This window comes from Buteo buteo, chromosome 2, assembly GCF_964188355.1.
Source record: "Buteo buteo chromosome 2, bButBut1.hap1.1, whole genome shotgun sequence".
Taxonomy (NCBI): domain Eukaryota; kingdom Metazoa; phylum Chordata; class Aves; order Accipitriformes; family Accipitridae; genus Buteo; species Buteo buteo.
In genome coordinates, this window is record NC_134172.1 from 15461746 (window position 1) to 15484438 (window position 22693).

The 22693-nt window shown below is 35.4% G+C and overlaps 1 protein-coding gene across 5 annotated transcripts in view; it reads left to right on the forward strand.

The window, feature by feature from the left end:
* CUL2 (cullin 2) overlaps window positions 1-22693 on the forward strand; it is a 55087-nt gene that overhangs the window by 18179 nt on the left and 14215 nt on the right. For 4 of the 5 annotated variants that reach the window (XM_075046048.1, XM_075046037.1, XM_075046027.1 and 1 more), the window contains exons 5-17: window positions 1215-1320; window positions 6167-6249; window positions 9021-9107; window positions 12505-12601; window positions 12689-12799; window positions 14094-14256; window positions 15426-15550; window positions 17152-17259; window positions 19500-19559; window positions 19953-20081; window positions 20186-20272; window positions 20775-20927; window positions 21328-21405. In XM_075046048.1, the coding sequence (XP_074902149.1) occupies window positions 1215-1320; window positions 6167-6249; window positions 9021-9107; window positions 12505-12601; window positions 12689-12799; window positions 14094-14256; window positions 15426-15550; window positions 17152-17259; window positions 19500-19559; window positions 19953-20081; window positions 20186-20272; window positions 20775-20927; window positions 21328-21405 (1387 nt within the window). The remainder of the gene's footprint in view (window positions 1-1214; window positions 1321-6166; window positions 6250-9020; window positions 9108-12504; window positions 12602-12688; window positions 12800-14093; window positions 14257-15425; window positions 15551-17151; window positions 17260-19499; window positions 19560-19952; window positions 20082-20185; window positions 20273-20774; window positions 20928-21327; window positions 21406-22693) is intronic. The other variant, XM_075046069.1, reaches the window with a different exon arrangement.

A 22693-nucleotide genomic window follows, 5' to 3' on the forward strand; every position in this document is an offset into this window, starting at 1 on the left:
GACTCTGGAGTCTGAAAGTAGGTTAGGTCACTGTATTTCAGTTTGTCACCACTGCACTATCACAAGTCTTCGTTCTTTGTACTCTGTGGTGTCCTAAATCCTTTCAAGTGCACAGGTTTCCATAGTGTGTTACTCCTTTTCTTCTTTGCCTGTCATTTGTCTGCCTGCTGAAAGTGTTCAGACGTCACTAGTCTGATGCAGCCTTTGAAGCCTTAATCTCCTGAAGTGCTTCAGTAATCTGGCTCTCTTCAGTGTCTGAAACTGGGCATCTCAAAACTGCTAGTTAGATTGGAATTTAAAAAAAAATAATTCTCAGTTACCTCATTTAAGCACTAACATAACAAATATTGTAAGGGTAGTTATGAAACATATTAGAAGTTTTTTCCCAGTTATCTGGGAAAGAGGAGAATGGTTCAGTTTAAAAATGTTACTGTATTTCTTTTAAAGGGAATCCTGAGAATTAAAAGGGATGTTTTACCAAGTCTTGTGCAGAAATCATTTTCTATTATTTATAAAAACTATGCATATGATAGTACATACTAAATACTAAAATAAAATAAACTGTTTATAACATTTCTTCTTTATAACTGTTAATTAAAATAATTTCTACAGATTTTTCTCTTATCTTCAGAATTTGTAATAGAGCTGTTTGCTAGTTACCATGACCTGTGTAAGGGATCATAACTGACAAAAATTGGCCTTGTAAAAATTGACACTATTTTTGTGGTTTAGTCTGAGAAATGCAAAATAATGAACAGTACAGGTAGAAGAAAATACATTTTACTTAAAAATACTTAATACTCAGGAACATTTTTCTAACATTAAAAATAAATAAATTACTGTCACTCTAATACTAGTCAACTGCTCAGAATTTAGCAGTTATTTTGCATATACATGTATGAGTAATATGGCCATGTACATTGAAATGTTGGAGTCTTACACAAGTATATTGCAGACCAAGAAAATGCTGACAATGATGTATCAGGCTAGTGTTTGATATCTCAATTACTAATACTGTACTGTTTTAATATGATGTAAGATCTTTTAAATCAGACATTTGTATTTTAAGAATTCCCTATCAATAGCAATGGCACTGGTTAAAAGAGGTTACCTTTTGTGATGTGGAAGACATTCCACAATTCCAAATTTATTAAAAAAACCAAAAATAGTCTTAACTTTTGCCTGTTTTGATTAGAATATCTTTATTTCTATAGGTACCTCAACACACAGTTTATTAAGAAGAACAAATTGACTGAAGCTGATCTTCAGTATGGCTATGGAGGAGTGGATATGAATGAACCATTGATGGAAATAGGAGAGGTAGGTATCTCTGAAAGTGGGAGTGGATATAAACTGTGCTCAGAAGCGCTACAAGTTCAGCTTTGTCCTTCTAAATTTCAACTTTTCTGTGTCACAGAATCTGAATAGTTAAATATGGTAGAAGATGTAAGCAGTGAGCCTTTTGTAAAATGAGATTACACTTTTGATGTAGAAAAATGTAGTGGCCTAGGGAAAAAAATAAGCAAATATGAAAACTATTGGAGAACTTCAGTTTACAATGTGATAATAGATACCACTTTGCAAAAAAAAACCCAAACCGACCCAACAACTTTGGTTTATTAAGTGACACTACTATCTAGAAAATATTTTGAAGAAGCAGTACTTTTGTTTTTGGAAACCCTTGAAATACAACTTTTAGGCTTCTATTTCTTGATGTCACAAAGTGTAACAGCTTTTTTTGAGATTAGTCTTCTGTGATACTGTACATCTTATTTTCTAATGCTAGCTGTTTTGTATTTCTATTGTGGCAACTTGGATAGAGATTTTGAAAGAAAAAGTAGACATTCTGTGCACAGAAGTATGTATAGAGGGCTTATCTTTAAAAAAAGTAATTTGGGGCAAACACAACGGTGATTACACAGTTATTAATATAAATTGAAGAGGCTGAGAGTAATTTTTAAATACCTATAAAATGAAAAAAATTGTCAGCAGCAGGACTACGTTCTGAGATAACTACCCTGTACACTTCAGCTATGCAGAAGTGAAGTATACATAATTTCTGTCACTTCATGGCTACTGCTACCATGAAATATAAGAAAGTAAAATTAAAAGATAATTTTACAGTAAAAAAAAAACTTTCAAATTTTTCAAAACAAAGTGGTTTAGTATGTTTCTAAGAAGATTTTGAAAACATCTTTTCAGTCTGAATCAGAAAAAAACCACAATCCTGAATACAGTTGAATAGAAACCTTTCTTTGGAATGCTTGTTTGTGTATCTGTTTGCTTTGTGTCTATACATATACACACTGCTAGCTGGAGAATTCATTTTATTCTGTCATCATCTCTAGTGGTGTATTGGTTTTTTTCCTTTCCTCTACATTTGCCTTTTTCTCTAAAAGGGAAGTGAACACTACTTCTCTTTTGGTTTTGAAAGCTAGAGAAAAAGCTTTTTTTTTCTTAATGTCAGAACTTGATCTATCAGTGGTTACTGTTCTCGGTCTTTGATTTTGTTGTTTTAAGTAGGAGGTCTTTGCTGCCTTTAGTTATGAGTAAGGAGAGATTGTGATGCATGAAGAGGCATCTTTTGTGCTTCTGACCCAGCTACCCAGCTGTTGAAGACAGCACTGCAAGTTGAAATTGCTAATCCTCTGACAAGTTGGGGGTGGGTTGAAAAAAACACCAGAAACATGATCTACTTTAAGTCAAGTCAATGCAGGAAAGGAAATTCTTCTCTTGTCTACCTGTGCTGTCTCCAATGCTTGCTAATCAGTGGCATCTGTAAAAGGCTTATCAGAGCTTGGAAGTGCATATTGCTGCACTGTTTGTGGTATCTTCAGAATGGCATAAATGTTATTTCTTATTTCCTCAGACTGAGATTTAGCCAAGTCTGTTCCCATGATTGTCGGAGGTAGTCCTTAGCTCTGTGTGAATGACTCTTAGTTCAGTTGCTTTGGGGGCTGGGAATAGGTCTGGGCTTGTTATTGGGGCTTGGTGATGGTGATGTATTTATGAATTCTTGCCCTGTTTCAGTGTGTTACTACTCCATTGTGAGGTATGACCCAAAGGATGGTTTTGGCAACTTTTGTCCATAGCTTTCTGCCCTAGTGTATGTTTACCAAAGAAGAACAAACAGCAGACCTGATAATTCAGCTTTTTTTTTTTGAGTATTCCATTTTCTTCATGTTTATGGAATTATAAGCAGGGCAGAAGGACAATGACACACACTTTTCTTCAAGCTTCCCAGCAGTTGTTCCTAGGATGGTACATCCCTAGCTCATCATTCGGGCAGGTTATGGGGAAGGTCAGGATTCTTAAACTGTAGCTGGCAGCCTTTGGCTTTTGATGAAGGTGTTTGGATGATGATGTCTGGAATTCTGCTAATGAGTTTTTCATTATCTCACTCCAAGACTCCTTCCATTTCTCTTTACCAAATACTGTTTTTGTAATCTATAGTAGTGGGAGGTAAGTTTTGGATCTTGAGGCAGTGAAGTTATTCTCTATTCATTGCTGGTGTAGGATTAGGTTTATGGCAATTACTCCTTTGCCCTGAAAAGGAATGGAGACTTGAGTCCTACACTCAAATAGTTTAATGCATTAAATTGCAGCACTGTTTTTGGTGAATTCATTGCCCCAGAAATAAAAGTAGTTCGTATTCCTTGACCTACAAGGCACTCACCAAGTTAATCAAGTCTTTGTTTTTGAAAGCATTTTCTCTTTTGTTGTGGTTCCTGTTTAGGATTCTGTCTTTTATTCTTTGGATTGCACTAAGGGCTTTGACAAAAGTCTTTTAGTTGTTCATCACTTCAGAATAGAAGGAATTATCATTTATCCCTTTTTAGATGACTGAGATGATCTGTCCCTTATCTACCTAAGAGCAAACATGCTTATGTTATATATAGTTCTTTTCAGTCTCAGCATGAAGTTACAGAAATAGTGCCCAGTATTTGTAGAAGCAGAGCTATACCCTCTATGTACTAGTTTCTGTCTCAGTGTCGCTTGTGTGTGCTAATGAAACTTTGGGACATTTTCAGTAATCTTAAAACAAGTACATGCTTGCTTAGTTGTTCTGGGGTGTGTAACAGTAGGTACATGCAGGAGACTGGAGGTGCGTATGTGATGTGTATGGGCATGGCATCAAGCAGTTTATCATCCCGATAAGCGTTCCAGACATTCAGTAATTGTTGTACTAGGAAGAATACAGCATGAGATCAGTTGATGAAGGTAGTCTGCCAGTGCTTGCAAGACTTTTTTTTTTTTTCCTGTCTATGTGTTACAAATGGACGGTGGAGGATACTGCTTTTCTGAGTTGAGCTCCTATCACCAATTTCAGACTTCCAAGTTTTCAATGACTCTACAGGAGCCCTGAGCTGGAAGGTGGTTAAGATGTGCCTTCTGTTTTTTCCCCCATCATGGGGCAACAGATGCAGGAAAACAGAGGAAACTGCCATGTTCTGTATCTAGGTGGAGAAATAAGATCAGTCCCCCTCTTCAAGGAGAAGACAGACCCTTGAACATTAAGTTCCTGGATTGACCTGTCTGTAGTTTACTTGATGAGAAAATTCCAACAGGCAACTTGAAGCTGTTTCAGATTGGTAGATAATATGTGAGAGGGACCATGTTTCAGAGATTATATTGCAGAATTGAGTCACTGAGGTCATCCCCCTCACCTCATAGTCACAAAATGAGTCAGTCTTTTTTTTTTTTTTTTTTTTTTCCTCTCCAGAACTAGTTTCTTTCAGCATTCTCTGCTGGATGAGTTCCTGATGTCTTAGGGAAACTGTTTTCCTCTTAACTGTTCTACTAATACTGTCCACAAGGCAAGACAATGAAAATCACTCTTAAGGCAACTTTTATTTCAAAGCATTATTTATCTGATTCATAAGCAAACCTTTACCTCTTCTTTGAACCTGCTTATAATGCAGCTTTACCTCCCAGACTTCTGTACCCTGTATTACAGCATAGGTGCTGGATAGCTGTGACAAAGCAAGTTCATTTGTCTGCTCTTTAAAAGGATGATTTATTTCACAAATTGGATCAGATTGGATACCTAGTTGATAACTAGATGCCTACTTTCAGTTAAGACATACCTTACCAATATTTTAATTTTTACAGCTAAGGACCTGTCAGTTGTGTCAAAGCTTTCTTAGCAGCCATATTCCCTCTGTCCTCAGTGATTCAGGGCATTTCATTTTTTCCCAGCCTATTGCTCACTGGTAGGTGTTTTTAGAGGTCTCAAATGTGTGTGGTTATTCCCCCCCCATTTGAGGGATCACATTATCCGCTTTGGGCTTTAAATCTGGTTTTGACTTACGTCTAAAAACTCCTTTGAATACTTGTAGTTGTGTTTTTTAAAATGGTATGTTTTGGGAGCAATTACTTCACCCACAAGAGTTTGAGATATTTGAGTCCATTTGACTGATCCCTCTAATGATATATTAGGAATAGGGTGACCTATCCCTAATATGAAGAAGATTTGAATTCCATTTAAGTCAAATATTAGCTTGCCAGTTACTTTGCTCAAGCTGTACGCATCTTAGTTTGGAGATGTTCTCTATGTGTTGGATATAAGGGTTCTGTATCTTTAAGTCTGACAAATCGGCCAAGAGACTTTCCCTTTTGTCAGCTGAGGCTTATTTTGCTATAATTTTTAGAAATTCTGGTGTCTGTACACATTCAAACACCTCAGAGAGGAATCTTACTTACCTATTACTATGCAGATGTTTTGTTTGTATGTACACTTAAAACTTGCCCTCATAACCAGCATGTTTAGGGTCCTTGTATGCATTTGAGAATCCTTGACAGACTGGAACCAAGGAACAAATCAGTCCTATTAGATGTTTAGGAAGCAAGCGGACTGGGAAGCATGCATTCAGACACTGCCTGGCTAGAAATTCTATGTCTGACACTGTTAGTGTACAGGTCTGTGTCATATTCATCTGAATGCAGTCAGATGTTCTAGAAGAAAAATGATAAAATAATATATTTATATATTGACAAATTGAGGGGGCAGGGGGGCAAACAATAGAATTTAAAAAGGAGAAAGAAGAGGGCATCTAAAAATTTAACTTTTAAAATTCTGAATGGGGAATTGTGTCATCCTTGGTTTTGTTTTGGGGTGGGTTTTTTGTATTTTTTGTTGATATAAACTTGTATTGTGTCCTGACAGCTAGCTCTTGATATGTGGAGAAAATTAATGATTGAGCCACTGCAGTCCATCCTTATTCGGATGCTCCTCCGAGAAATAAAAAAGTGAGTGCTTGATTATTTTTTGCTTTTACACAACGTGGGGGTATTGCACTTTTTTACTTTGAGAAGTCTGGGGACTTTGACCAAATTCTTCTATGTTTTTTTTTGAAAGTAGCTTCTTACCTGATTATGATGTTCTATCAGTTTTTCTCATTGTAGCTACAGATTTGTGGTTTGCATATGTGGAAAAAGACTTGTGAAAAGAAAACAGTTGATTCACTGTAATCTAAGGGTAGTGATCTTTTCTGTTTCAGCAACCCTTCTTATCAATGGGATTGGGGAGTAGTTAGGGTAATTCCCCAGGTCTCATAGGATGCCTTTTGCCTTTTTCTCCACCTGATGCTGACTGGTTCTGGCTTCTGTGCCGTCAGTAAAAATAAGGACCAGGACTTATGCAAGGATTTGCCCAAGCCAGAAAAACCTATGTTGCTTTGTATGAGACCCAAAACAATTCTTGCTTATCTGCCAGGAAGACTAAGCTTCTGGGTTTCTGTTGTTCCAAGGAGTGACTTCACTTAACATTCTTGGTGCTTTACTTGAACAAAATGGAAATTTTTTTTAATTTTTTTTTTTCACTTTGAGGGAATTTATTATTTTATTTCTGAATATCTTTGTTACTTTTAAATGAAGACCCTGGTAGTTGCAGGACTTGGGGCTTTTTAAGTTTGGGGTTAAAAGCTTTATGCTATTTAACTCCTAAAGGATCCTTTTAATTATGAATAAACAGAAATGTTGAAATGTACTGCAGAACCTGTGTGTAAGTTCCATCAGTTTCTACACTTTTACCACTGTATAGGGTAGCTCTGGAACTGCTTAATGACTGGGTTTTTTTTGATGTGATTGCGTGCCTGACTCAAGTGACTCAGCTGGTGTAGGTAAACTGAAAGAGTGAGGTACTTTGGCTGATTGAGGTGTCTTGGACATGCACTTAGTCAGCCAAAAAGCATTAAAAAACTGATTTTAATATTATAATTTTATTTTTCCTTCCTGAATTAAATTTCTGATGACTAAGTAACTGACATGATGTCCCTCTCATGGTATTTCTGAAGCCACGAAGTATTTATTTGCTTTCAGTTGTTGAACCATGCTTCCTTTGTAACCCGTGCTAATGCTGCTTTATCCATATGTTTACTATCACAATTTATTTTTACTAAATGAAGATTCCCTGACTCATGGTGAAGAAAATGCTTTGTTACATTAAGCACAGTGACACTGAAGACTCTTTTTAGTCAATCTGTATATTTCACTGGTGGGTGGGACAGGAAATCTGTGTTAAAACCTTTCTCAACAGCCATCTGATGCCTCTTAAAAGTAATGGTATGTATTTACCTTGAGGCTGACTGCAAACCTCACAAGGGTATTTAGATCTAGACTCTCACTGGCTCCGTGTGGCGTTAGATCTTGAGACTGTAACAAGTTGATGTTCTTTGTTATTAAACCATTTGGAAAGTTTTAAATAAAACTTGAGTCATTGCCTCTAATTTGGGTCTGTATTTTTTTCCCCTCTGTTATTAACGATTCTTCTGTGTGATCTCAGAGAAGTTAATTCAACTCTGTTTCTCAAAATACACATCCAACAATATGTATTAAGTTTGTTCCAGCCAATTTGTGATCTGCCTATCATGTAATGAACTATATAACAGAGAACTTATTATAGCTGTTTGTCATGGTATCATGAAATGTAGGGCTTGCTATGGATATTCTGAGGATGGCCTTTGCATGTAGCTATAGGCTTTTTGCTGTTCTTTGCTATTATTCCAGTGGTCAATATGGTTTGTAAGAGACAATTTTAAAGACTTTGCTGCAAATAGCTGCTAAATGTCTTTTAGCATTGAGTTCAGCAATTCAGGGATTAAACAGTGCCTTTGAAGAAGTGGATATCAATAAGTTACACCTATCAGAGGTACAAGAATATGCATGGGAAGTTTATTACCTAAAAAATTTAATAAAATTACTAATACATGTATATATTCAGAAACCCCTTCATTAGATGTCCCTCTTAAGTGTAGTACATAAGTGTGTGCATGGTTCAATTTATTAAAATGTTTTAAAAAAAAATAAAATTTAAATAGATGGGACAGTTGAACTTCTTATAACTGGAAGATTTTGCATAGTATGCAACAATATGTGGAATCGATAACATTGTAGTCAACTGGTTGCATATAAAAGTATGTTTATTACTGTGCTGGCGAAGGTAGGGGGAGCAGAGGCACAAATTTTGCTGTCAGGTTTCATTTTATCAATGTATTTAACTGGAATTTTAAAAAAGACTTCTGACTAAAATCTTGAGCACATCTACTTTTTAGAAGCTATAAACTTGTGCAATACACTATACGTTAAAATTAACTAAACTTTTTTGGCACATGAAAAAGAAGTACAAGTAGTGACTTGTGGTTCAGCTGAACAAGATGGCTAAACTGATCTAAGAGTTTGCTGATGCCAAAAAGGAGCGGGCTGTGCTCTTACTGTCTTTCTTGCGCTGAATTTGGTGCTCATCTAGTCCGTTAGTGAACCAACTCAACTGCTAATATGACAGAAAACCATCCTGGCTAATATTTCTCCAGTTTGGCATGATGAGTCGGTTTAGCAAAGAATTAGATGAGTGCCAAAGCAATGCAAGAGGGATACAGAGGCCTGTGGCTGAGCAAAAGGGAGCAGGATTACCCACCGTGAACAGCAGAGAATTGTTAAATCACTTAAGCCTGTCTTGTCTGACTGCACTCCTCTTAATACAGAGTTCTGAATATAACACACTTTCTTCCCCCTCCCTCTAGCCCAAGCACTCCTCCTACAAGGCAAGCTGAATATCAACTTACGCATTTTTGTTTCAACACAACAGGAAGCCGACAAGATCTCGAATTGTGAGAAAATTCATCTATGAAATTCTTAAACAGAAATAATTTGGAAATTATTCAGGTGCTATCTCAAATGACAGTGTGATTAGTACAGACTAACCAGGAGAGGCTTCTCTACTAAAGATAACTAACACTTTCTAACTAACCGAACCTATTCCTGCCTAAGCTGATACATTATTTATGTAATTTGTTTGAAAGGAAAGCTATTAGAAGTTAATAACTTCTTAAAAAGTGTTTGAAACAGGCTCTTTATTTCACAATGAATTCTGTAGTTAATTGGTCTGACACAGCAGAGCACTTCTTTTGAATGATGGAATCTTCTTTTAATGAATACAATATTTATTCTTGTACCTTAAACTTTAAATATGTTCTATGGGGCTATAGTAGTACACTGGACAATACATGTTAAACTTCCACTGTTAGCTTTAGTCTTAAGATAGGAACAAGATGGAGTTAATATAAAACAGCACAAAGTCCTTGAGCTTGTGTTCTGTAGTTTTCTTCATTTCTTTTGAAAAAAAGAAACTCAGCAGCAGCAGAATTAGTGGAACTTGTGTTTCTAGTGCTTTATCTTTTTGTCCAGATGCCCCACCAAGCATCATCATTGCCTTCTACACTCCCAAGATGTCCAGTGACGTCTCTGCTTCAAACGTACAGCAGCAGCTCTGTAGCTGTATGCATCCATATTGCTTGCTGACTACTGCCAAGAAGGAAAATATGCACCTAATAGACTTCCACCCTAGTGGGGTCACCAATTTCTCTCATTTTAGTGTGGCAAATACTCTTACTACTACAACTTTCATGAAAATCATCCTCGAAACTTCTGAAATGTCTGTCAAATTTTGTTGAAACTAACCATTTGTGTTACAAATTCTTGGGAGTGGAGTGCCATTGGTGTAAATAACAACCTGAAGATGCTGCCAAAGTGGAAAGAATGATAGTTTTGTGACATATGCTATTTATCTTGGAAATAGCATAGCTTTTCAGATAGGTTCATGATGAAGTTCATAACACAGTTCTGTCAATAAATTTCGTGACAACTTTGCTGTAAATGTATAATACTCGCCCAGTGAGGAAACCTATGTTAAGCTACTAAAAATTCTGTAAGTGTGGGCATCTTATATAAAAACAAACAAACAAAAAAACCTTACGTGATCCTGGCAGTTGTTCCAAACATTATTTCATTGGCAACTGCATCCTCGCTACCTCAGTATTCAGAAGTGGATTTAAATTCTTTCTTTTTGTTGTGTACTACCAGCTACCCAGAAGGCAGGCAAGGCTGGTTCTATGTTGTGTTGTTTTCGTCTGTTGCATTCCTGCCATCTGGCCTGTGCTTCGAAAGCCTGTCTCCTCCCTTACAGCTCTTCCACAGAGCATCTGCCTCCTGTACTGTTACAGCTTTTTCTTAATGATACGCTGACCTTCGCATCCCCTGAGCCTGACCTTTGCTGCTCCCTCTCCTCCCGTGTCTGTGTGGGCTGAGGTCTGTGAAGTGGCCTGTGAACCGAGCAGGGGGGAGCTGGGTCGTCATCTGTCACTACAGTAATGCTTCTTGTGTTTGTGTCACAAGATGCTGCCACAGTGTCACCGGTATCTTTCCAGGTCCAGAACCCGGCGTGCTAGAGGCGGACTGGACTGTCTCTTGACAGAGCCCTGCCTTGTAATATGCTCAACTTGTAGTTATGCAGCTTCCTGCACTCCATGACGTGGTGCTGTGTTCACAGGCTGCACGTGTCCTGCAGCTTACCGTGGTCCTGAGCCCCTCCGGGGTGCAGCTGGGTCCGGGCCCTGGTCTGGTGTTACAGTTCTTCCCTTCTGTGAACTGCTGCTGCCTCTGCCGTCGTATAACCAGACCCAGCAGAGGGTCGTTGGCAAGAATGCATTACATGTACCCAGATTTATTCCATTTGTTCAGCTACCAGAACCAGAGGAAACTTTTCTGTCTCCCAGGGGAAAAAAAAAATAATCAGACCGTCCCTGCTGGAGCAGTTACCTGTTAGGTCAGCTCATTTGTTACGGGTGACAAAGCTACAGAAACCATGCAGTGACTACTTGTAATCTGTTAGAGAGCTAGTTCCTCCTACCCATTGTGAGCTTAAGTTTCCAGATCTTAGGACACAGTGGTATTTAGAAGCAATACACATAATTAACAGTGTTGTGAACATATGAATATGGTCTGGTGTATGTAATATGATGACTGCTGGTGCGGCTGTCCCGGTAAACTTCCCTAGCTTATGGGCATCCTCTGGAGCTTTTATCAATTCCAAACCAAAATGAATGAAATTAGCAAAATTATTCCTCCCCCATTCCACCCCAGCCTAGATGGGTATATGGTAATGTTTGGATTTGAGGTATTTTTGCTGGCTTTACTTTTTTTTTTACGTTTTAATTTTTTTTAAATTACTCATGTAAATGACTCACCTATACCAACGTAAGTTTCTAACAGAGAACTCATTTTGTCTTTTCAGTGTAATCTGGGTAAAGTAAAAGTTCTTATTCTATATACATATATACGTGTATACATATATATTTAAAAAAGGAAAACCTTTGAAATTACAATTGCTGATGCTTAAGTGTAAATATACTTTTATAAATCATATTTTAGTTCTGTTTAACACCTTTGGAGTGAAGGGAAAGTTTTTACTTCTTTGTAAAGTGTATGTGAAAGATGGTCTTTTTTTTAGAACAGTTCATGTTTTAAGAAAGTCTCTGCTGCTCTGAGTGTGGGTCTGTTATTCCCAGTCTTTGCAAAGGAGTGAACACTAATGTTTTTAGCATGCAAAACACTTGTTTTAATTACTTCTGTTTTCAACTGAATGGGACTAAAAAGTAATATTTTCTTCACTTGAACTTGCTCATTTGAAGCCAAGAACTTGACTGGAAAACAAGGCTTTCCTTTTCCAAAGTATGATTAAAAATTGTGACAATGCGCCATGTCTGTTATTTGTTCAACTTGACATCTATATGTTGCATAGTAGATATTCAGAAAAGAAAATAGCATGCTACTTGATGTGATGTTGGCAAAAATTATTTTTTGGGGCAGGGGCAGGAGTGTGAAAGTAGTCTATTTGATAAAGGCTACAGATATAAGATGGAACTTATTGTAACTTTTAAAGTACTTGCTTAGAATATGTAATTTGGAATACTTACATCCTTAGCAAACACTTGGAAATTTCATGACCTGTAAATGCTTTTGAATAGTTTATGAATTGTTATTTCAACAATTTAAATGTATGGGAGAGAAAGAAAAGTACATTTTAATTTTAAGATTAATCTTCATTTTGCCAATTTAAGCAGAGGAATTTACTGGAAAATGTTTTCATCCAATATTATTTCATTCGACTATCAGATGAGTTACACTAGATAGCTACATTCTCATGAATGTTTGCTTTGCCTATTTCAGTGATCGCTGTGGAGAAGACCCAAACCAGAAAGTAATCCACGGGGTTATTAACTCCTTTGTTCATGTTGAACAGTATAAGAAAAAATTCCCCCTAAAGGTAGATATTCTGATTCGTGTTTTTAATTTTGAATGTTAAACTAGTATATGTGTTATTTGTCCTTTAAAAAAAAATTCTCCCTTTTAGTTTTATCAGGAAATTTTTGAGTGTCCTTTTCTGAATGAAACAGGGGAGTATTATAAACAAGAAGCTTCAAATTTATTGCAAGAGTCAAATTGCTCACAATACATGGAGAAGGTAAGAGATTCTTCTGTACACATGCAATAACTAAAATCTAATACTATCAATTTACTGATAATTGTAATACATGTTTTCCTATACTGTTCCCATGGTTGTTCTTTGTTGTATGCTTTCATGCGGTTTAAACTATGCTTTTTGGTGTCATGGTTAATCTGAATACAAACTACAAACCTTGCCTATGGGTGGACCGTCGGCTTTAAAGCATTTCATAATAAATGATAAATCAATTGCATGAAAAGTAAAAAAAAAAAAAAGATGAAAAAAAGACAAATACCAAAACACGTATCAGGTTGATCAGTATTGCTTCCTCACTTCCTTGTTTTCCTTCTGTTTGTAGTAGCATAAAATGAGTTTTAACAATACAATGGTTAGAGAAGACTATATGGTAGAGTTGTTACAGGACATTGTTAAAAATTACATATTCTGAGGTGGATTTTCTTTTGTTTTGCTTTGTGGTGTGTGAAGTCAGGTTGTGGTTAAATTACTTGTAATTCTTAAACCTTGCTTGATAAAGCAAAGATTAATACAAGATTAGGAGTCAGTCCTCAGTGCTGTACTGTCCACGCTAAAAAGATAGAAGAGTCGAGGAGAAGGCGGTGAGATTGCTTTTAAATAATGAGCATAAGCTAATGGTTGCACACGTGAGATGAAATTCAGGGACAGGCTAAGACTTCAATTAAACCAAAACAAATGCAGATTAACTTTGTCTATCATTAGCAGTCTGCTGCTGCACTACTATCCCTAGGGTCACCTCATATTCACTGGTTATAAGGACTTTTATGTCAGTATTCATATGACTGACTTTATGATAATGCCTATTTCCTTCATTGAAGTTATAAAGAGACTTTTTATTAATAGCTCAGATGTACTCCTGTACCTTTTGAGCAGATGTTTACGTACAAGCAGATGGGTTTGGAACAGTGAAGTGATTCTTATATAATTAGGTATTGTGGTAAAACTTTCTCAGAAGGAATAAGAAGTATGGTAGGAGAAATTGGGGAAGACTGGTCACAAAATTGAAGGGAAGAAGAAATTTTGAGAACTACCAAGTGGTATTAGACATCTAGTAGTGACTGAGCCTAGTCAGTACTCGGAGTAGAAGATTATATTAATTCAGCAACAGCCTGATTCAAAAGAGCAAATTTAATTTTTCAGCATCCCAGACAAGTTCTTTTTTAACTTTGTTACTTACTCGTGTCTCTCGTTCTACATACATATACTGTAGTATATTCACAGTTCTATAATGGTTGTTAGTATTTCATCAGCTCTCACTGTAAAAACTTGTCTGTAGGTTTTAGGTAGATTAAAAGATGAAGAAATGCGGTGTCGGAAATACTTGCATCCCAGCTCATATGGCAAAGTGATTCATGAATGCCAACAGAGAATGGTAGCTGATCACTTACAGTTTCTACATGCAGAATGTCACAATATTATCAGACAAGAGAAAAGAAGTGGTAAGTCTCAATGGTCACAAAAAGCATGAAGTGGTTTTTGTTGTATTCATTTAGCATTACAATTTACTGTCTTTATTCAATGACCTTCTATGCACTTAAGCATTTTCAACTAATACATGTTGCTCATCTAGAAAGCCCAATTAAACCCTGAATGACATTTTTCTTTTACCATGTAATTCATTTTCATTCTTCCAAATATATAGTCAAAACCTTCTTTTTACTGTTAACAATTCTTCTTTCAGCCAATACTCTTTTCTCTTTCCTTGTCTTAGTCGGCTTAAAAACACACTGAAGTCCTGTGTCCTGTAGAATTGATCATATTCTATGCTTGTGTTTTCATTTGTAAACCAATGGCTCTGTCTTTACAGATTTCTTCATCATCATTTGACAGGTCAGGATTATAAAATATTTTGGCTTCTTTTCACAGCCACTTTTTATTGTCCTGAATCTTTCGTGACTTCTCTTCCCAAATCTTTTTTACAGAAGCAGATGTTCTTATAGTTATATTCCCTGCCTGACTAAAAAAATTATACTTCTTGATGACTACATGCCTCTTACCCTTGAAAGAGTGCTTATTCTTGCGTGGAAGATGGTATCTATTATGTGAAACAAATTATTTTTCAGAGTCAAACTTAAATTGTATCTAATAATAGTGTTCAGTTTTCAGAGTTTTGCAAATTTGGTCAGAGCTTGGATCCTTTTTTTGCAAAAAAAACCCCAAAACCATAAAAATTGCGGTTGCTTATTTACAGCTTTTCTAACCTCAGAAAAATTTCAAGCCACCACTGGAGGAAAACAAAAAGTCAAGAAGATATCTAAACTGATTTTAGTCAGCTGCTGCTAAGGGAGATTTAGGGAGGCCAAGGATTAAAATAAACTGACACAATACTTTTCCATACTAGCCCACCTCTCCTCTCGGAGTCTCTCCTAAATAAGAAATATTGGAAGAGTGAGGTAGTCACAATGGCAGTGCTCAGTAAATACTGCTATTAGCCCTACTCTTTCCTCTTTTTCTTTTGTCAGTGATCCAGTGTATGTTGAATTTTTTTTTCAAAACAGTTGGTCTTGTTTCGGTCTTTGAAAAGTTCTGTGTGAAATTATGATACTATATTAAGTGTTGATTTTTAGCGTTTCTAAGCATATTCTATAAAAATGTATCTCTGTTGCAGACATGGCAAATATGTATACTCTACTTCGTGCTGTGTCAAGTGGTTTACCTCATATGATTCAGGAACTACAAAACCATATCCATGATGAGGGCCTTAGAGCAACCAGCAATCTTTCTCAGGAAAATGTGAGTTTCCTCAGGCAGCTGAAATTACCTATTTGATTAACATTCCTGATGAAATGTTTACCCTTTTCTTTTTTACTCTATTCTGTTTTTTTAATTTTGTCTATATGAAATTGGTTTGAAACATTACAGATAAATTGTAACTTCTAATCAGCACGCTTAGCTGTGCAACACATATCTATCCTGAGAGTTGATTGTTGTGATCTAACCAGAAACAACTACAGCTAGATATTTCTCATTGTTGTTTGTTTAATGCTGTCATGGCAAGTAGGTCCTTTTGTTCCATGTATGTATTTTTTTCCTGAATTTCTCTAAGTCAGTAGCATTTGCTGTTCTGGTACATTAGGAACCAATGATTCCTTTTAGTTTAATTATATGTTATTTGTAAGGACTTGACATTCTGTCCTGATTTCAGTGTGGTTTTTTCACTAATAGCTTTGTAGTCTCATATTTTCATGTAATTTCTGAAAATACTGTAGCTTAATTATTTTACTAAAGCGTGTTAAACTTTTTTTAGTTCATATGTATTTAAATTCATCAATTCCATTTTTGTTCCTCTAGCATTGCTGTTCAGAAACAAACAAACAAGCTTTTATTTGGCATTATATTTGTACATGTATACATCTTGCTATCTAGATGTGTGCTCACTTTAGGATGGTGACTTTAGCCATACAGTGTTTCTGTCTATAATAATACATAGACACCAACTGTTGTAAATTCACTCTTTTATTGACTGCACAGGAGTGCTTACACTTCCGTAACTCCTGCGTGCATACTGAAAATGGGCTGAAGTCTTCAGTAGTACAGTTTGCTTTCAAAGTATTTATAAGTTTGTTGAGCTTATTCTTTCAAACTAGTAGTGTTTACACAGGGAAGTGAATGCAGAGCCATGAGGGTGATGAAAATTCACAACCCTACATAGATAAACTCAAAATGTGAAATACTTGCTCCACTGTGTGGATTAAGTACTTTGTCATCAAAACATTTTTACTGCGTGACCTGGAATGCACTTCGGGAGCTGTGATGCGGCCAGTGCATTGCACAGTGTTGCATTACTGCATGCCAGTTTGTCTACATAAGGACTTCTCTAATTCATTTTAGTCATTTCTGTACAAAATGTTATGCTGAAATGTGGTGCACTAAATTTGATCCCTAACTGTCCTATGCAGGAAAATTCAAAGGGTTTATCTGGATTTTCACTCTCTGAAGTCAGCGTGTAGGAGAAGCAGCAGCTTACTTATTTCAGTAGCTTATTGGCTTGATCGCTGTATTTACATGTTAGCATAATGATTTTTGAAAGGGCTAATAAAGGATTTTAGGATATGAGAGAAAAGATTAGATAGCATGAGAGCAGTATAAACTCAAGTGTCTGTTTGATAGCAGGACTGTAAATGTAGCCATAGACTATTTCCAAAACATGCTCAAGCACAGTAGTGTAAGAGTACAATACAGAATCAATCCTCTCAAAGACTTAATCACTATGATTTTAACTTTTATAAAAAAGAATAATTAGGAAAAAATGTACAACTTATGTAGGTATGTCTGTGTGTAGATAGTACTACTTTCCTCATTAACTTGCTTTCTGTTTTATCTACCTTTTTTAGATGCCAACTCAGTTTGTGGAGTCAGTTTTGGAGGTACATAGTAAATTTGTTCAACTCATCAACACTGTTTTGAATGGTGATCAACACTTTATGAGTGCTCTTGACAAGGTAACTTTTACTTAAGTAAAAAAAGCATTGGAAGACAAAATGCGGGACCGTGTTTCAGGTTGACAAAATTCTTCAGGGCATCAACATATGTTCAAAGATAGAGTTCTTGTGCAGTTTTTCTAGTTTAGAAATGCAGTGGAACAAAAGACAGTCCAGTGTTAGAGGAAAAGATATGTACAAAGGAAACCACTTTAATACTTAAATGTTTTTTCTGAAAGAAAGACCTTTCTTTTCATCATAATTCAAAACACAAAGAGGAGTTGACGCATTTAATGTAAATTTAAGGGCAGATGATAAATAGAGAAATTGTGGGTTTGTGGAAGTTTGGTAACTGACATGCGTTTGAACATGAATTTACTTGCTGCCATAATGTTTAAACTCTGATTGCTGATAGTATTACTTACATAGAAGCTTTGTTTAGATTTTTCAAGTTGACTACAAAGAATATCTGGAAAGTTACATTACTTCATTACGTCAATCACTGTCACAACAGCTAACTTTTTCCAGGAGAGAACTGCACTTGAAGTTAAATAAGCCTGTTTAGGGAAAGAGACTTGCTGCTCTTTTCTTTGAAATGCATAGCCATGAAGGGATTTAAGATAACAGTTCTAATTGCTATAAATTTTAATGATGATAATAATAATAACAACAACAGCAACAACAACAACTAACTTTATTATTATTATTATTGTTATTATTATTACTAAATTCTGCAAAACATGCCTGGGCTCTTGAGGGATTAGGTGACTCCTCCTAAAAAAAAAAAAAAGGACATTTTATCTAATCCGTTTGTTAATTTCTCAGTCTTTCCCATATATCCTTGTATCTTTTTACTAGAGAGTGCACTTAACTACTTTCCTATCTATAATTTCCTGTCATAGAATGCATGCATACGTTTCATTGCTCTTTTGTGGTGTTTACAGTAATTGTAGTTTGTAGTTAGGGTCATAGTCTAAGCTTTGACAATTTTCAGCCAAGGTTAATCTGGAAGGACATAGTGATGAAGATACCAGTAATAATATAAATAGTAGTTACTCATCTGTACTCGTGACATTGAGAAAATAATTATTTAGTATTTTAAAACAAATACTTATTTCAGTACCTTAATACATTTCTGTCTCAATTGCAATTACTGTCCTGTACCAGAAGGTGGAGTAATAATGAGATTGACAACTACATCTGCTGGCACATAGACAATGTACTTTTTCCTTAAATACATGAATTCTTCACTTCAGCAGTCTTTATTACAATAAATATTTAAAATCTTAATCCCTCGTCAATTTTTCATGGTAGATATCAAAACTGCCATTGTTGCCTCTGGTATTATTGTAAAAGAGTGTTCTAAGCTTCAAAGGGTTTCATATTTCTTGTCAAGCCATGCATTCCTTTCTCACAGGGATTCTAGGGACCTGTTATCAAGTATTGGAAAGTTGAGGCATTGTATGAAAGAGTTGCTTGTTATTTCTTCCTTATAATAATAACGTTTTCCTTCCATAGAACTATCATTTCTAGGAACTATGGTCATGCAATATTTTTGGTTCAGTATTAGTTTAAAATGTTAATTTAAATGTGATAATGTAGTTTAGAAACTAATCTTCATGATTCTGATATCTTTGTTTACAATTCTAAACTGCCATTATCTCCTTCCTTTTCTTTTTCATCATATTCAGGTTTTGTTCAGGTACCATATTTTTTGTACTGCATTGCTTTGAATTTCCATTTTCAACAATCTTTTTTTCTCGTCTTTAGTCTATCAAAAAATCCAACAACCAAAAGATCTTTCCTTTCTTACTGTTGTGAGCACACCATGTATGTTTTTCAGCTCAAGATACATGCTGCTGATGTGCTGCTGCTCAAATCTGCTTTATCTGCAATTATTCCTCAGTTTCTTCCCATCTATACTTTTGGACCATACATATTGCTGTATACCAAAATCTTCATACTTTTACATTTAAGTTTCTAATCAGAACTTAATTTGTTCTCCTGCTTTCTGCAATTAACTTCTCTTCCTCTACTCTTTCCACTTTTACTTAAATCTCAACTTAAAAATGTTCAACACACAAATTCTCACAGAGCAGTAATTCAAACCCTTTTATTCATTGTTTCTTTTTTGATCCCCTTTTGTGTAGTTCAGTTTCGTAGGGTCTTGGATGGTCTTTGCCCTGAACATGTTTTTGATTTCTTCAAATTTCATAAAAGTTTTAAGTTAGTTACATTTCTTTCTTTATGTTCCTGTGTAGGCTTTGACATCAGTAGTTAACTATAGGGAGCCCAAGTCGATCTGCAAAGCACCTGAGTTGGTAAGTGATGTATATTATTGTAGAAAGTAGTAATACTTTTTTATAACTGTCAAATGAATTGGCATAGGGTCCATCACATGATTATCCATTTCTCACACTGAGTCAGCCTCAGGTGTGTATTTCAGTAGTAATAAATAACTTAAGCTGCACACACATTTTGTGGGTGTTCAAAATCGGTGCAGTTGTAATTTTTCATAAAGAATTTGTATTTTCTTTGGATGTAGTATGTATTGTTTACCTATGAATAGAGCCCTTGTAATAGAACATAAGACTGCAGACTGTGACTTACTTCATGCTTTAACATTTGTGTAGAAGTTTGGAATACCTTGGCATACATTTGTTCTCAAGCTTGACAAGTAGGTTTGGATTTGTTTTTTCTTTTTTTAACTTGAGCTGGCCAAGTACTGTGACAACTTGCTGAAGAAATCAGCAAAAGGAATGACAGAGAACGAAGTAGAAGACAAACTTACAAGCTTCATTACTGTTTTCAAATACATTGATGACAAAGATGTATTCCAAAAGGTAACTTTTGATATTCAATAAATGTTAAAATGTTACATTTAAAGTATACATGAAGAACGTGGTTATGCTTTTAAAAATCCTCATATCTGATTTTTTTTATGCAGTTCTATGCCAGAATGTTGGCAAAAAGATTAATTCATGGTTTGTCTATGTCTATGGATTCTGAAGAAGCCATGATTAATAAACTAAAGGTAATGTAATATTCTTCTAATGCAGAATAAACAGGACTTTGTAATGTTGAGAGGGAGCAGCAGAGGGTGCTAGAGATAACTTGGCAATCAGATCCTGTTTCCAATAGCTGAAAGGAAAAACTAATTTCTTAGTAGTCTATGAAAGCTATATGGCCAAGTATCACCTAGGCATTTGAGATTTTTATGAACTTTTGGGTAGTTTTATTAAGTATGTTCAAATAATTCATATTTACATTCTAGAAGTACCAAGAACTTTCATAAACTAGCTCTATCTTTCAATTTTATAAAATAACATTGTTCATACGAATCAATGTACAGAAAGTGAAACTGAGTGTGATAATTTTCTTTTATAATGTTTGTTTTCTGTTGTAACTAGTGTTCTCTGTAAAAATTATAACAACGCTTCTGCTGACTAGATTTTCATATTTCAGTAGTGAATGTGCGTAATTTATATAATAAGTACTGTTTTCACTGTGAAACCTGTTATAATATTTCTTCACAGCAAGCCTGTGGTTATGAATTTACCAGCAAGCTCCATCGAATGTATACAGACATGAGTGTTAGTGCTGATCTCAACAATAAATTCAACAACTTTATCAAAAACCAGGACACGATTATAGATTTGGGAATTAGTTTTCAGATATATGTTCTACAGGTACTAATGTATGTTTATTACTATTGAGTTATTTGTACTTAATTAATTTTTATGGTTTGATAACAAGTGAACAACTTTTCTAACTATGAATACTTCTCATATGGAAACTTATACCTTGTGATCATTATGGAATAATTTATTTTCCTTGTGTTTCTTTTTAAAATTAACCCGCTAGCACTCTAAACAATAGTGATGTAAAATGCCTTGTGTTCTTGTCTTGAATTGATACCTTAGTGAGACATGCATAATTAGCAGTAAAAAATGAGCAGTAAAACTTCTGGTGTAAATTGAATGTCTTCTGGCATAGTAGACACTATAGCTCTGTTTAATAGTGTTATTTTTTCTTAATATATATGTTGTATGAAAATGTTCATGCTTTTATTTTTCCTGATACCTTTAGGCTGGTGCATGGCCTCTAACTCAGGCTCCTTCTTCTACATTTGCAATTCCTCAGGAACTGGAAAAAAGTGTACAGATGGTAGGTTAGTAGGAAGCTTCTCGTAAACATGTGGAAATTGTAAAACAACTCCAAATAAAAGATCATCACTCTAACAGAGAAAAACCTGAGCTGTTTAATTTTGTTTGTAAATCATGGCTATCCTGTTTCCCATCCATACGAAATTTGGAAGAGTCACCCAAATGACATACCAAATTTATGTATGTATTTGCATAGCTTTATTTTTGACGTCTCTCTTCTACACTTAGTGATTGATGAGGGAGATACTAATAAATACAATCAAATGAACTGCGTTGATTCTTAGCTTTCAAACCCATTCCTAATATTTAGATAAAAGAAGATTTTGTTTCTAATATTAAATCTGGACAGATTTATAGCAGATTAAAACACAGATACAGGTTTCTTGTCCTGTATTTCATAGTAGCCATTCAAAATCAAGCCTCGTGCAAACTTCATTGAAGCTAAATTTATGAATTCTCAAAGCAGTAAAGGTTTTACTTTGGCCAGATATTCTCTTTTTTATGTGATTATTTCTGCTTTGTAGAGGTGGAATGTTTTATTACTTTTGATTGTATTATTGTGTTCTAAATGTTGCCTGTACACTGTTTGTGTTAAAATACAGAATGTGTGTGTTGATCCTTGCTGAAGTGTATTTAATGGTGAAGTACATTTTAGGCAACAAAAATTTAATGTTATTTGATATAACAGATTTTTTTAAGCAATTTTTATACCTTAAATAGCTATCTGATGTAAATTATAATGGCAAATGTCTGTTTCTGCAGTGAAGGAGCTTTTTCATGTACTACTGCTAAGTATCAGAACTATTTATTCTGCTTTTATTTCTGCTGTGTGAAGTGGCACCTGGTTTTAGTAATATAATAGTTTCCAACCCATGCTATGGAATCCACAGAAAGTGATTGATGACATTTTGCTGTTCTTTGTGGGCTTAAAATAGGAGTATTGTCAGTCGTGCCTTAGTCGGAAAACTGTTACGGACTTGCATTTCAGAAGCACCTCAGAGCTGGGTTGCTTGCCTAACTTCACTTTTTTGCCAGTTTAAAGGAGCAAATGTTTTCATGTGTCACCTAGTTAGACTTAATGCTGTAAATTATACTCATAATTCCCCGAGGAAACAGAACATGACCTTGGGGAGTCTTTGAAAAATTGACCATGTCTGCCTTTACTGTCAAATTTGATCATTTGACCCATGAAGAGAGAGTTCTCTCAGGATTCTGACTGGGATTCAGAAAGAAAAAAACATTTTGCAGTTGCACTGCAAACTGTGGGAATATCTCTGTAACTGGGCAAA